This window comes from Varanus komodoensis, unplaced genomic scaffold (genome assembly GCF_004798865.1).
Source record: "Varanus komodoensis strain SLA01 unplaced genomic scaffold, ASM479886v1 scaffold55, whole genome shotgun sequence".
Taxonomy (NCBI): Eukaryota; Metazoa; Chordata; class Lepidosauria; order Squamata; family Varanidae; genus Varanus; species Varanus komodoensis.
The window spans coordinates 3,192,283-3,207,651 of record NW_025336157.1 but is presented as its reverse complement, the minus strand read 5'-3'; the positions used below and the strand labels follow the sequence as shown (position 1 = coordinate 3,207,651).

Sequence of the window (15,369 nt, the reverse complement as noted above, 5' to 3'; positions counted from 1 at the left end):
AGGCATGTCATGAGTGGAGCCGGGGGTCAGACTAGATGGCCCTGGAGGGTCCTTCTGACTCACTCTGTTTCTATGAGGATGGGAATTGTTAGCCCCAGGTGCGATTCTCTGAGCGGAGGTGGCTGCAGCTCTCTCAGTCTTCAAGTTCTTACTTTCGGCCTTTTAGCTGCCTCACTTGCCTCCCTCTTTCTGCAGGTCCCTGGAGCTCTCGCCGTGGGAATTACAACTTAGGTGAGGCTCTGGAAGCAGGAATACCGTCCTTCTAGCATGCTAGTTTTCTGCATGTGGGGAGATGTATTCCCCTGTCCCCTCCAGTGAGGGTGCCTTTAATTGTTGCCAGGCACAAAGATTACACCTTCCTGTGAACTGCAGGACGAATTTCATTTCAACGGCCAAACTGGAATGAGGGCAGGGCTAAAAAATATCGGCCTGTTTTAGCTCAAAGCCTTTGCTGCTGTTCAATTTTAACTCTTTGAAAGGAGGGAAGAAACTGCAGAGAAGTTGGGTGATCGCCAGGCACAGGTGGCAGCCTTCCTCCCTGCTCTCACAAGCGAGAGGTGCGGCTGCCAAACCGTGCTTGTCAACTAATAGCGAAGAGCCCTCATGTGGAATAGAGATTATTTATAGATTTGAATATTGTTTATTATATTCGTAAGCTGCCCCATAGGCTGAGTGCTCCCCATGCAGCATACAATGAAGGTAAAATGAGTCAGCGTAATTAGATAAAACCAAAAAAAGAATAAAACGATGAAACCAATATGCAGCCATAAAACCCTGTTAGACTTCTAGATATTAATTTTTATTTAAATTGATTTTCTGCTTACATTATTTTGAATTTGGTAAACTTTAGTTTTATGCAGTTTTTTTATTCATGGCATGTAACTTTTATGACTGCTAATGAATATTACATTACAATATGGAAATTGTAATGTAATTGTATTTCCATACTGTGTTTTGTTCTTTTGTTTTGTTTTGTGCTCCATCATTGGGTTAGTTTAAATTGTTTCTACTGTTATACTTGAGACAGTATGTATGGATATTTCTATACATTCATCTCCAACCTTACAGTCATTAGTTGTGTTCTAGGTTGGGAATATTATTATATTTATTGCTGCTATTTTGTAAATTATATTTACTGTTGTTCATTTTTTATTTAATTTAATTTCTATACCACCCAGCAGCCCAAAACTCTCTGGGCAGTTACAGGGCGAGCTGCTTTGGGCACAATTTTGTTGTCACAAAGCACACAAATAAATAGGTGGTGGTGATAGCTGGGGAGAAAGCGGGAAGAGGGACTGGCTGTCGGGGGACCCTTGGAGGGCCAAATGTGACCCGCGGGCCAGAGGTTCTGCTACCCTGTTGTATTTGGGTGGATGGAGAGAGATGCAGGTAGGAGCTCTGGTTCAAAACACGGCTGTTCTTGGAGCATGAAAGGCGCTGCCCTTCGTGTTTCCCAGCTTCCAACACCCACCCATTTCTCGCAACTCTTTAGAAGGACTCTCCACCAAGATGTTCCTGCGTGGCCGGCCCATCACCATGTACATCCCTTCTGCTTTCTCCAACTATGAGGAGATGCGCATGGAGCTGCCGGTCGAGAAGCTGCAGCTAGACTGGGTGTATCCTTTCTCAGTTGAAACGGGGTGTACTTTCTCTTCCTTCCCCATCCTCCCCCACCAAAAAGATGCAAAATAGTGGCTTTCATAAATTCAGATGCCCTCCTTCACCACCCAAATGGGATAACAATGGTGTTCTTGCTAAAATGGGCTGATTAAATCTTACCGCCCAAGAATGTTATTATATTTATCCCACCCTTCCTGCAAGGAATCCCGCCAAATGGGTGAGAGCCAGTGTGGTGTAGTGGTTACGTGTTGTACTGGGCCTCAGGAGATCCGGGTTCGAGTCCCCACTCAGGTGCGGAGCTCACTAGGTGACTTTGGGCCAGCCACAGACTCTCAGCCAAGCCGACCTCGCAGGGCTGTTGTTGTAAGAGAAGGAAGAAAATGATGTCTGCCTCTTTGAGTTCCTTGAAAAGAAAAAGGCAGGATAAAATTAACAATAAACATGCTTTTATCCTCACAGCAACCTTGAGAGGTGGTCATTGGCCAAGGTAGGTTTTAGGGCTGAGCAGGCCAGTTTTCCTGGTTTAAGTTTAAACTGGTCTGCAAGCGTCTTCATCCATCCATCCTAGAAATGGAGGCTCTGTCTCCTTATTTATGTATTTACATGTATTTATAGACCTCCTATAATCGCCAAGGCCTTCCTAGGTGGCTCACAATGATTGGTCCTTGGTTTCCCTTGCCGGCTTTGGTCCTTGGCTCCGCTCTGGCCCTTGACAGTCCGTTCAGCTACGGGTACCGGGGCCGCGACTGCCGTTCCAACCTCTACGTCTTGACCTCGGGGGAGCTGGTCTACTTCATCGCCTGCGTAGTTGTGCTGTATCACGTCCAGCGCCGCACGCAGCGGCACTACCTGCGGCACACGGACTGCGTGCGCTGGTGAGAGCTGGGGCTGGGTGGAGTGTCGTCCCCCCGCACGTCCCCCATCCCACCACACGGGAAACAGAGATGCAGAGGCAAATTCCCTCCCCTCTCGCACCCACCTGATGCAAAAACTGATGAATAGTCTAGGCAGCTTTGTCAGTCCATTGTGTGTGTGTGTGGGGGGGGGATCCAAAAGATCCCCTAAGGGTCAGTGCAGGTTTTTGAAGGCAAGGGCCCCCCTGCTTCATGGTCCCTTAACAAGTGCCCAGTCACACCTACCCTTATGGTTGCGTTGCTTTTATTTGGACCAACCAAACCATCAGAGTGGCTTTTGATGCAGGAACTACAGGCATGGCCTCATGTAGGACAGCCCTTTGCGATTTCTTTGAGTGCCAGCAGAAGCCAAACATTTTCACAGACACCCTGCCAAATCCCCCCAGCGAAGCTAAATCATGACCAAGTTGTTGAAATTGAAATTTCAGGGGCCCGTGTGCCCACAAAAGCACATGCATAAGGGAGGTGGGCTTGAGAAGGAAGGAAGGAAGGAAGGAAAGGAAGGAAAGGAAGGAAAGGAAGGAAGGAAGGAAGGAAGGAAGGAAGGAAGGAAGGGTCCTTTTCTTACCGTTCTGTTTTCTCCAGCCTAGCTGTGCACCCTGACCGAGTCCGTGTGGCCTCCGGGCAGATGGCCGGTGTGGACAAGGACGGCAAGGTAAGCCCTCAGTGTTCGAAGGGCCCTACAACCCTCCAGATCTATGGGTTTAAACGTGTTTTGACTAGACGCAAGCTTAACCAAAGTTTCAGGTGCAGTTCAGTCACTGGTCCTTCGGCGACTAACAATGGAATTTTCTTGCCTTGGGCAAATGGCAAATTCTTCTGTTGATTATTTGGCCCATGTGCTCTAGTCCACACCTGTGCCGCCTCCTTCAGACTTGCACCAAAAGTGCAAGGAAGCCTCCTTTCCTAACCTCCAGAAATTTTGGACCAACCCCTATTACCTGAAGGCAGAATGGAAAGAATGGGAATTGTAGTCCAATATATCCATGACTGCTACTAGTGGTGTGTTTTCTGTGTACTGGCATTTTATTGTATTTTTTTTTTATTATTTGCCACTATCCCTTTATCTTTGACGCATGGCAGATGCTGACCATTTTGCCTTCCCTTCTCGTGTTCCTTCCTCACAGCCCCTGCAACCTTCTGTTCACATCTGGGATTCCTCCACCCTTCTCACGCTGCAGCAAATCGGTCTGGGCAGTTTTGAGCGAGGGGTCGGGTCCCTCGCCTTCTCCACGGCCGTAAGTGGTTCTCCTGCCTGGGACGGGCCCATGGGAGAGACTCGCTGGCTTGGGGAATGCCAAGAGCGCTCGCCCGCCTGCCCGCCCCTGGCATGATCCTTTGTGCTCCTTCCAGGATGATGGCGCCTACTTGTGTGTGATAGATGAATCCAACGAACACATGTTGTCTGTCTGGGATTGTGCCCGTGGAGTCAAGCAGGTGGAGATCAAGGTGGGCGTGAGAAAACTGCAGGGGACCGGTGGCTGTGTGGGCCAGTTAAGCAAGTAGCAGCATCAGATAGTCGTCTGTCTCTCGATGGGTGGATGGATGAAGAGGTGGATGGACGGACAGATTGATAGATGGATTGATAGAGAGATGGATGGACAGATTGATAGATGGATTGATAGAGAGATGGATGGACAGATTGATAGATGGATTGATAGAGAGATGGATGGACAGATGGATGGACAGATTGATAGAGAGATGGATGGACAGATGGATGGACAGATTGATAGATTGAAAGATGGACGGACGGATGGACAGATTGAAAGATGGATGGACGGATGGGCAGATTGATAGATTGAAAGATGGATGGACAGATGGACAGAATGATAGATTGAAAGATGGACGGATGGACAGATTGATAGATTGAAAGATGGACGGATGGACGGACAGATGGATATTGATGGGGGTGGGCAGGTTAGGCTTTGTCCCCCCTCTTCTCTCTCTTGGGAGCGTGTCCAGTGGGTCCAGCACGTGGAATAACTGTTGGCAGGGGGCTTAGAAACCCACCAGTGAGGGGCATGGAGTGGAGCGCCCTGGGAAAAGGCCCGGCTCGCCAGCAGCCTGCGGCTGAGCCTTTCACCCTGCAGCACTGATGAGCGGCAGGCGCCCTTCGTGGGGATCCACCCTGATCGTGCCTGTTGCCCTGGAATCTTCTCCCTTCCCCTTCCTACCTGCACCGTTTCTCTCCTCCCACCCCTCACCCCACCTTGGCAGAGCACGAATGAATCCGTCCTGACGGTGGAGTTTAATCCCCAAGACAGCAGCAACATAATCACCACCGGAAAATCTCACGTCTATTTCTGGACCTGGAGCGGAAACAGCCTAACCAAGAAACAGGGCATCTTTGGGGTAAGGTCACCCTGGGGTGGGAGGGGAGGGCTCAGGTCGCTGGGAGGGGAGGATCTCAGGGAGGGGGACACTGGGGGCAGAGCTCAGCATGTGCTCAGGGGCCCTTTTTTTCTTCTAGTGAAAAACATCTCCCAAAACAAGCCCGTGACATTCAGATATGGAGGCTTCTTCCTCACCCACTTTTTAAGCAAAGCATCCCCACAAATACCTTATTTATTATGCACTTATTTATTAAATTTGTCTGAGGTCATTTGATTTTCTCTTGGTCTGTCCCCGCTGTTCTTAGCCTGCCTTGGAAATCCTCTTTGCTCCTGGGCCCGGCCTGTCCTTTCCAAATCAGCACATCAGATAATCTGATATCAGATCAAAAATAAGCAGAAACTCCTGTGGGAGGTGGGGCTTTGGGCTCCTCTCTTGGAGAAGCCCAGGAAAGTTTTGCCGGCTGGTGCAGAAACTCCGCGGGCCCGATGAAGTCTGTGGGCTGCAGGTTCCACATCCCTGTTTTAGAGGCTGAGCCCTTCACTCAAGCTAATTTTCTTTCTTCTCCACCTGCCCGGGGCTGCTCCCAATACCTACAGCATTCGCTGCACTTGAGCATTCAGCCGTGCTGGCTTTTATCACTCAAAATAGCAATACCAACTGCTTAATGCAGTACTAAATGCCATGTTAGAATACTGAGATCATTTGGTAAGCACGCTGTACTCAGGCTGATGGTGAAGATGCACGAAAAGACTCATTTCCTCAGCCTTTGAGACGTAGAAATGAAATCGAGATATCAAACCAGAGGCCCAGCAGTCTTTTCACACAAGGGCCAACCAGCTGCGTAATGGGAAGCCCGTGAGCAGGGCAGGACAGCAATAGAACTCCCCTGCCCATGTTCCTCAGTAACTGGTATACACAGGCAGGAGGTAGCCTAGAGTGAGCTGGACCTGGCAGCCACGGCTAACCTCCTCATCCATGGATTTATCCAGCCCCCTTTCCAAGCCACTCAAATCGGTGGCCATCACCTCTAGTGGAAACGTACAAGGTCAAGTCATGCTGTGTGAAGATTTATCCTGCTTTTATCCTGCTTCTTTGAAGGCTCTTCTTTAACCCTCTTCTGCCAGGGTGTTCTCATACCAGCCTGTCGCCTTTCCTAACCTTTCCAGAAATACAAGAAGCCCAAATTCATCCAGTGCTTCGTGTTCGACACCAACAGGGATGTGCTCACCGGGGACTCCGAGGGAAACATTCTGACCTGGGCCAGGGTGGCCGCGGACACCCGCACCCTGGGCAAGGGGGCGAAAGGTATCTTGGGGTGAAGGACCGATGGCTTCTATTTGGGTGCTGGCCTGAGAGGGATTCCCGCTGACACACACACACACACACACACACAACCTCCCATGTTCAAGAGAAGGAATTTCGCTGAGGGCCAGTGCATAACATTGACGTACATGCTTTGCCTGTTCCAAGATTCCTGGTCGAATCCGTGGTTCCATTTTTTATTTTTAGGAAAGGGTTTGAGAAACTCCTTTTTTTTTTGCCCCACATCCTTGGAGATTTACTGTCTGTCAGAATCACGCAATGACGCTGAAAATGTTTCCAGATTCCCCTGCTAGGCGGGCTGAGGGCAAAATGGGCTTGGGAATACCAAATTTAGCGGTCAACATGAGCATTAAAAACTTTTCTCTTCTGGAATGAAGCCATGGGGGAGACATTTCAACCTTTCTCAGAACGGGGAAGGGCAAGAAAAACGAGGGCGAAGGCTGAAATGAGTGGGAAACAGATGTGGCCACCCGAGGAAACCCCAGTGGACCAATCAGAACTGGCTTGCGGGTCTGAGGTTCTGCACACCCGGAGCAGACCGAGCTGAGCTCGGTCATCAGGCCTGAAAGCAGTTGCATAGCTCACCTGAATGTAAGTGGCAGTACCTGAGCATTGAAATCTCCGGCAGTGGGGGCCGAGGGGGCGTTCCGTGGGAAGTCCAGCTGCCATCTCCTTGCCCTGTCATTTATACGAATGACCGGGCCCAGTCTATGAAGCGGTGATCCTGAGCTCTCCTTTTACCCCCACACTTGCAGAGACGTACCAGATCAGCAAGCAGACGCGGGCCCACGAAGGCAGCATCTTCTCCCTCTGCCTGTGCCGGGATGGTACAGTCCTCAGCGGAGGGGGCAAGGACCGGCGTCTGGTCCAGTGGAGCCCCAACCTCACCCTGGTGCAGGAGGTGGAGGTAAGGGAGATGAGCGAGAAGAGCCACTCTGCATTGATGGAATTGTTGCCGCTCCCTCGTCTAGGTGTTCGTGCAGGACTTGATCCCGGGGCCACCCTCAGAATATAACTTCCGATGCTGGGAAAAGAAATATTTTAAGAGAAGGCTTGTTCCCAAATATACACACCTCTGCTTTGTAACCATGGTTGAGGTTCTTCAGTGAAAACAATCTGGAAGCAGATATTTAAAAAAATATTAGGGGGCTTTCGCTGGTGGGAGGTATAGAAATAAAATAATGCTGATAGGAATTAGTCTTAAGACAAAAAGGCTGTTGACAGAGACATGCCCCTTTTCAAGAGAAGTGTTTCTTGTAATATTTCATCATCTGCAATAGACTGGATCACCCTCTGAAAAGAAAGGAATTCTGCTTCTTATTTCAGAACAGGTATTTTTTACCTACAAGAACATTTATTTATTACTTACTTACTTATATTTATTGCTATTGGTGGTGGCAGATATCACGAAAATTATGCACAGACTTTTTTGCTTGCTCCTCCGCTTTTGTTAGTGTTTGTGCATTTAATGTGTGGCCCAAGACAGCTTTTCTTCTTCCAATGTGGCCCAGAAAAGCCAAAAGGCCGGAGACCCCTGGTTTAGAGCCTTAAGGGGAGGGTCTGCGACTTAGTGGAAGAGCTGCTTTGAATACAGAAAATGCTGGGCATGACAACAGTGTTGGAAGGCGGGCGAGAACCAGCTCACACATGCGTACTTGCACGGCGCCCGTGCAAACCGGGTTGGTATCGGCGCTCCATTCATCGGTGCCCCTCGAGCGCCTTCTTCTTAGCAAAGACACTTTCCCCCTGCCCAGATCCTGGAGCAGTTTGGCGCTGTCCGCACCATCGCAGAGGGCGATGACGGGGAGCTGCTGGTCGGGACCACGCGCAACGCCCTGCTGCGGGGGACGTTCGCAGAGGGCTTCCGGCCCATCATCCAGGTGAGCGGGCGGGCTGGCCGGCCGGCGGCAGGATCCGTTCCACTTGCTCGCCACACTGCCCCCCTCCCGTGGCCGGTTCTTCAGCAGTCTTCCTTTGCAGGGGCACACGGATGAACTGTGGGGGTTGGGCACGCACCCGTCACGGGACCTTTTTGTCACCTGCGGCTACGACCGGCAGCTTTGCATGTGGGATGGCGGAGAGCACACACTGGCTTGGAGCGTCACGCTGGAGGTATTGTACCCGGCAGAGAAGAACACGCGGCTTGGCTTTGTGGCGGGAGCAATACGTCATGCAGGTGGATCTGGCAGCATCCTAAGGAGCAGGGGGCAGAAAGGACTGTCTCACCCAAAATCTTGGCTTCCCGAGAATCCCAGCTTTCCGAGATGCGTATATTTAAAATACAAGTTTCTAGCCATTAGGGTTGCAAGAAATTGCCTGGTCATGTTTATAGATTATATTTAAATACTGCCTTTTTCCTGCAAGGAACCCAAGGTAGTTGATACAATCCAACCCATTTTATCCTCCCCACGACCCTGTGAGGCGGGTTGTGCTGAAAGTCTGTGATTTATCCAGGTCTCCTTTTATACACCTCTCTCAGCTCTCTCCTTTCTTCCCCCGCCCCACAACCTAAGGATCCTCATCTAATAGGATTTATTCATGTGTACTAAAACTACTAAATCCTTAGTTCCTATACTGCTAAGGTTTTTTTTTAAACCCTAAGCCATTTCCAGTTTTACCTTTGGCTCCCTAACGGGTCTTGTTTTTAAAACAGAGACATGGATAAAGACTTTGCTTGGCGCCAATCGAGTTTAGTTCTGCTGTGGCTGCCGTTATTAAGAACATAGGAAGCTCTGCTGTTCCATGCGTGACCCTTGGTCCCTCTCACCAAGCATTCCTGTGTGTTTGGCCAGCTGTGCACACGCTTCTCATTTTACAACCAAAAAGCTCCCGGCTTGCCTCCCTGCAGCTTCGCTTTTTATTGTTCGGATCACCTGTAGTGGGACAGGTAGTTGCAGGAAGTAAAATGGAAGCATCCTAGAATTCGCTCCTTTTTCTTCCCCCAAGCTGGTTGCTCTTCAGCACGGCGCTTCCACGCTTTGAATGCACCGGGCTGACCGCGCTGTATCCAGTCAGGCCTTTTACTGTCATAATAACAAGAAGTTTCACACGGTTCCCCTTTCCACATTCCCTAGGAGACGGGGCTGTGTGCCGACTTCCACCCCAGTGGCAGAGTGGTCACCGTAGGGCTCAGCACTGGAAGGTAACGAATTTCCTCCTTTTATCCCAGCCTGCTTCCCTGCCTCCGGCTTACACGCACCAAGGAGGGCGACCCTGCACAGCTTTTAATGGCCCCTTGTTCTTTCTTTTGGCCTTGAGAAACGGCTCCTTGAAAGTAACAGGTGATGCTTCACCTCCACCCACACCATTGCCAGTACTCAGATGGAATGTTGGGGAAACATTTATTTATTTATAAATTTATTGGCCCACAGGGCTCTCTAAGCAGCGAACAACAACAACAGACAGACCAGCACTATAATTCCAGGTTACAGGTACAGGGGGGAAGGAATGACACAAAAACTGCTGGTAGCAGAGAGAACTTTTATAATCATTTGGTAAAATCAGGTCTCACAATGCCTGCAAAAGAGAACAGTTTTCGCCCGGAGCCAAGATAAAAGCAGTGACAGCGACAGATGGACTTCGCTAGGGAGCCCGTTCCAAAGGTGGCAGGCAGCTACTGAGAAGGTTTTGAGTTCCTCAGACTTAATCCAGTGCGTTCAGTATTGCAGGTGGTGAAGCCTGGGAAAGAAACCCAGAACCCTGTTTTGGGGACCAGATCCATCCTTCCGTCCGTCCATGTCTTTATAGGCCACCTATAATGGCCGAGGGCTTCTGTAGGGTCTCCTTTGGTGGCCACCAGGCATTAATTAAGTTTTCCCCCCGCAGATGGGTGGTGGTGGATACCGAGACACTGCAGGTGTTGTCGGGCTACACGGACGGTAACGAGCAGCTTTCGGTGGTGCGGTATTCACCAAGTGAGCTCCCTTCGCTTGCCTTTCACACGTGGGTTTGTTCGGCTCTGTGTCCGTCTGTTGCCGCAAAACCAACAGAGAGAACGCAAATATTAAGCAAGATAGTATTGCGCTGTGGTGTCTGACTTGTCTCCTCTTCACGCTTCGGATCACGTTCCAAGCAAAGGCAGTTGCCTGCACTTTTTCTGTCCGATACACACCTTCCTCACATATGCTGTGTAACTTGTATTGTCGTTCTCTGTGAAAAGAGCTCCTATTGGACTGTTTGTCTGTGGATGCTCCACATAGGAGTGATGGACTTGGGCAATCCTGTGCGTTTTTAGAATCATGGCCTAAAACTCCCAGAATGCCTCAGCCAGCCATGTTGGTTGGGAAATGCCGGGAGCTGTAGGACTTACTTTCTGTTTAAAGATGCACAGCTTTTCATTCTTTTAAAATTTTGCTTGCAGTGTGGTGTAGTGGTTAAGAGTGTGGAACCGGGACTCTGGAGATCTGGGTTCAAGTCCCCACTCAGCCATGGAACTCACTGGGCAATTTTGGGCCAATCAAACACTCTCAGCCCAACCTACCTCCCAGGGTTGTTGTGCTGAGGGTATGTTTGAGAGAAGAATTGTGTAAGCCGCCTGGCGTTCCTTGAAAGGAAAAAAAAGTGGAATATAAATATGACAAGTAACAGCCCAAAAGCCAAATTTCCTAGCAGTAAATACGCCAATTAATGCATGCAGAATTCCTTCTCCTGAGTCAAACTTCTGGCAATAAAATTAAACCTGTTGATAAACTGCTTGTTTCCTCACCCAGCGATGACTGCTGACTGGCTTTTTCTTCAGTCTTTGATCCTGACTTTCTCCCTTTGCCAGATGGGGAATTCTTGGCCATCGGCTCCCATGACAACTTCATCTATATTTACAGTGTGGAGGAGAGCGAGCATAAATATACCCGTTTTGGCCGTTGCGTGGTAAGCAGACACACTGAAAAATTAAGGCATGTTCCAATGCATGTTCAGGCAGGAGCAAGGACCTACAAGTCCCAACGTGCCCCAGCCACCATGGGGCATGCTGGGAATTTTCGGCCTTTTCATCTGCCTGAACATGCATAGGATTGCCCCCTTCGACTTGCTTAAACATCTGGATGTTGGGATGTTCCTCTTCTAAATTCCGATCAGAGGCCCATGTTAGCCTTAAACTCAGGACATGTTTTTTCCTAAACCTGCCCAGAACTTCTAGCCGCTTTCAATGCATTTACTTAATCCTAGTCTTATTTTCATTTGATTCCGCTGTGGTTAATTTCCTGCGTTGCCTCTGTCCGCTTCAGCGGAAAAGTAGCTAGTATTAGTGTCTTCAAGAAGGAACAATAAACCAGAGTAGAGGCTTCCTATAATCCACACATTTTCTTTCTCCCTTTCCTGTTTAGGGTCACTCCAGTTTTATCACACATTTGGACTGGTCTAAAGATGGGAAATTCATCATGTCCAATTCAGGGGACTATGAAATCCTGTACTGTAAGTTCCGCAACTAGCAGGGGGAAAGTCCCAAGATGAAAAAGCCGACGGGGAAAACGGACATCCCTGCGGTGGTCGTCCTCACAGGAGGGTCCTCCCTCTTGCGCAGCTACGGTTGGGTGCCCCACGCAACGTTGCTGAGTTGTGTCTTGCTTGCAGGGGACGTGGCGGGAGGCTGCAAGCTGCTGCGGAATCGCTTCGAGAACAGGGACCGGGAATGGGCCTCGTACACCTGCGTGCTGGGTTTTCACGTCTTCGGTGAGTCTGGAGGCCAGATCAGAGGAGCGCTGGGGCCGGAGGGCTCGTTTTCATCCCGGTGGATGTCGGCCCTGTCTTCACCTTGCCAATGTCGCATTTCTCTCCCTTCCGCGCTCCCGGCGCTCGCAGGGGTGTGGCCGGACGGCTCGGATGGGACCGACATTAACTCGCTGTGCCGCTCCCACCATGAGCGGGTGGTGGCCGTGGCGGATGATTTCTGCAAAGTGCACCTTTTCCAGTACCCGTGTGCCAAGCCCAAGGTATGAGGGAGTGGCTGGAGGGCAGCAGAGAGCGGTTTTAGGGGCAAGAATTAATTGGGGTCCCAGCTGTTGCCCGTGTCCCCTGGGGGACCTCGTTAGGTCACCTGCTCCATTGCCGGTTTGATTTTTGGAACTTCGAGAGGCGACCACCCTGCACCTTCAGACTTTTGCAACCTCTCTTGACGCATGCCTGCATCCGTACCTATCCAGCCATCCTTAGCTGGGCATTTCTGGCCCCTTGAATGTCTAGAACAGCGTAAAGCATGGTGCCAAACCTTTTATGGAGGGACGCTGGGCCAAATCCCATGTTGGGGAAGCTCCCAGGGCAGGATTCATTCCAGCAGAGGAGGGACCAAAGCCCAGAAAAGGGGTTCAGCCACAGGAAAAAGGGGGTTACCAGCACTTACCAGCTTCCAGCTCTTGCAGCCAGTCACAGTGCCCTTAGGAGGAGATTTTCAACCTCTCAGCACGGGGTGGGTAGGAAAAGTTAAAGCAAGCCACTAAATAGTCCAAGGGGAAGAGGTGGTGGCACTCTGGGGAAACCTGGAAGGCTGAACCGGGAGAAAGAAAGAAAAAATCTTCTGAAATTAAAAAAAAAATTAAAAAGCAACTCAGAATGCAGTTGCTCCCCCGTCCCTGGCAGAATGGACATGGACTTGAGGTTTGAGGTGCAGGACCGCTGTTTGGAAGGTCTGGATCGTGGCGCTGTGCCTCTCGGGACTCTCTGTTCCGCCTCTCGTCTCTCACAGGCACCGAGTCTTGTCTACGGGGGCCACGGGAGCCACGTCACCAACGTGCGCTTCACGCACGACGACGGCTACCTGATCTCCATGGGCGGCAAGGACACGAGCATCTTCCAGTGGCGCGTGCTGGCCGGGAGCCGCTCCACCTCTTCCCCCCAGGACGCCGGGGCCAGCACCTGACGGAGAGGGCCGTGTGGGCGACCAGACCAGACCAAGCCCCCTGCAGCCTCTCTTGCGGATGGGTGGGCACCCCCCGTCCCAGGACGGATTGCTGGGAACCGTGTGCTCGGGCAGGTGACCCCATGGGAAGCCCGAGTCCCGTCTTCCCACCATGTAATTTCCTTTGTGACTTGCTTAATAAGTGAATGATAACAAGGCGTGGAAGTGCTAGCATTGTGAAGGGAAATGGAAGTCTCGGGCTCTGTTTGTGAGGAGCTGGGAAGGCGACTTTGGGATGGGGATCGTGGAGAAAATTGGTTGCTTGTGTTGCGGGAAAGGGGAGATTCGGGGAACTCCGGAAGATGTTCCCTCTCGGCCTGGCTGATGCAGCATCCAGTATTTCTGGGGCTCGTAGGGAGCAAGGCTGTGAGAACCGAAAAGATGGGGAAATGGGGGTCGTTCGCAGCCCCACCAGCTCTTCTCGCTGTAACCCTCCGTACTTCGTTTACATTCCGAGGGATCCTGGTTAAGCCTGGATCCGACACGCAAATAGTGAGAGCAAAAGAAGGGCCTTAACACTGTGAGATAAGCAGAGAAATAAACCTTTGCATCCAAAATCCGGTTTTGGCGTTCCCTCTTTTCCAGGTATGCAAACATGGGACAAGAGTACAGTGGGTTTTTGTGGCCTACCTGATAATCATGCTTAACCCTACATAACCTTCAACAAAGAAATGCAAAGATAACTAGTTTAGGAGGGGGGAAAATCCAAAATCCACAGTTGGGTAATTCCTTTATTACAACCAAGAAAAATTCCACAACTCTTCAGCAGAGTACATGGTTTGAAAAACAAGGATGGAGGAGAAACAAAAGTCCCTATTTCTCCCCGTTTCCTACTTTTAAGTTTGTTTATGGAGCAGTATCAATATACATGGTATTTTTAAAGAGTTTCAGAAGAAGAAGAAATGTCCCTGCTCTGTGACATTTGCAGTTAGAGACTTGTTTCAGGGAAAGGTTTTGCATAACAGGGGATTTAACAGCAGGTTAAAAGGAGTAGAAATGCTAGGAATGAAGCAGATCAGCATAGCTTTATAAGATGCTAAATCCTCACTGGACAAGCAGTTGATGAGGAGGAAAGGGGAAAAAAAAGCAAAGTTCATGGGCAATGTAGCAAGCTTTTGAGTTACACAGCATTCTTCAACTGAAAGTCTTATCTGCAATTGAAAATCAATCAGCCTCTGCAGCAAAATGTGTAGGGATGCTATGAAAAGGATATTTAATCTGAACAAATTAAGGCACAATGTTATGTGACCTCAGACAGGAAAAAAAGGTCTACCACTCCTGGCATGCCTTTTTTTCTGTCTAAGTTTGCATAATATATTGATACTTCCAAGTTAGAACATCTCAGCTTCACGACTGTCTGAGGAATGCTGTGTAACCACGAAGTCTGCATCTACCACTTCGGGAGAGAAGCTGCAGTTGGAGCACCAGCTAGGGTCAAGAAAGGGTTAAACCCCGATTCCGGAAAAGACCGAGCTTGGCCGACAATAGCCGAGCGTCTCTGCCTTGCCCTTGCTTAGCGAAAGTTGTCGGAAAGAGCCGAAGAAGCTCTCTGAAGTGTTGCCTCTGAAGAGGTCTGCATACTCCTTTCCATCGGGGAAAGGGTTAACTCACGGAAAGACCCGAAGATTCCCGGGAAGAGACGAGCTGCCTTCGTGCAGTTCCGGAAGGAGGCGGCTAGCGAGACGTCGCCCCGCCCTGAAAGTTGAGAAAGCCCGCCCAGGAAATCCGCCGACAACTGTGGGTCTTTTTCCGGAAAAGCCCGAGCGGCTTCTGTCGGAAGCGCGCGCTCCTTACGAACCCTGACCGGAAAAGCCCGAGTCGCTCCGAAGACTCCCGAGGGCGGCCTTCCGGAGATTCCCGAACCGCTCGAGGCTTGGCCGGAGCTCGCTGCGTGACGGCGAGAAGCACAACGGCGGCGGGAGGCGATGAAGAGCAGCCGGGCCCGGAGTTCCTGAGGGGGCCGCGCCGGGCCGGGAGTCGTCGTCGCAGGGCCCCAGAGGCGCCATGGCGGCCAATATGTACCGGGTGGGCGGTAAGGAGAGGGGGGGTGGGGGCGAAGTGGGTATTTTTCGCCTGTGGGGGGAAATGGGGGAGGGGCGCGGGGAGGGTGGTTAGTTGGGGGGGCAGAGGCAATAGGTGAGGGGGCCGAACGGGCTCGCTCCAGGAAAAAAGATTTGGGTGGCTGTGTATTTGTGGAGCTGGGGAGGTATTTCGGAGTGGGGGGGGGGGTGTCGGGCCATCGGGTTCCGGTTGGGGTTCAACCGGAAAGGGGGGGGTGGGTCCAGGAAA

At 50.7% G+C, this 15,369-nt stretch overlaps 2 protein-coding genes across 3 annotated transcripts in view; both read left to right on the top strand.

The window, feature by feature from the left end:
* Nucleotides 1–13,637, top strand: part of EML3 (EMAP like 3) — a 29,772-nt gene extending 16,135 nt beyond the window's left edge. Inside the window, exons 7-24 of the mRNA XM_044448640.1 lie at nt 196–231; nt 1,493–1,616; nt 2,346–2,495; nt 3,120–3,189; nt 3,662–3,772; nt 3,888–3,983; nt 4,752–4,886; nt 6,035–6,173; nt 6,947–7,098; nt 7,946–8,071; nt 8,172–8,303; nt 9,266–9,333; nt 10,017–10,105; nt 10,960–11,057; nt 11,513–11,600; nt 11,760–11,858; nt 11,988–12,118; nt 12,868–13,637. Of these exons, the coding sequence (XP_044304575.1) occupies nt 196–231; nt 1,493–1,616; nt 2,346–2,495; nt 3,120–3,189; nt 3,662–3,772; nt 3,888–3,983; nt 4,752–4,886; nt 6,035–6,173; nt 6,947–7,098; nt 7,946–8,071; nt 8,172–8,303; nt 9,266–9,333; nt 10,017–10,105; nt 10,960–11,057; nt 11,513–11,600; nt 11,760–11,858; nt 11,988–12,118; nt 12,868–13,041 (2,018 nt within the window). The 3' untranslated portion in view covers nt 13,042–13,637. The remainder of the gene's footprint in view (nt 1–195; nt 232–1,492; nt 1,617–2,345; nt 2,496–3,119; nt 3,190–3,661; nt 3,773–3,887; nt 3,984–4,751; nt 4,887–6,034; nt 6,174–6,946; nt 7,099–7,945; nt 8,072–8,171; nt 8,304–9,265; nt 9,334–10,016; nt 10,106–10,959; nt 11,058–11,512; nt 11,601–11,759; nt 11,859–11,987; nt 12,119–12,867) is intronic.
* A 1,300-nt stretch (nt 13,638–14,937) lies between these two features.
* The window catches only part of MTA2 (metastasis associated 1 family member 2), a 15,097-nt gene continuing 14,665 nt past the window's right edge, over nt 14,938–15,369 (top strand). The window contains exon 1 of one of the 2 annotated variants that reach the window (XM_044448551.1): nt 14,938–15,112. In XM_044448551.1, the coding sequence (XP_044304486.1) occupies nt 15,085–15,112 (28 nt within the window). In that variant the 5' untranslated portion in view covers nt 14,938–15,084. The remainder of the gene's footprint in view (nt 15,113–15,369) is intronic. The other variant, XM_044448550.1, reaches the window with a different exon arrangement.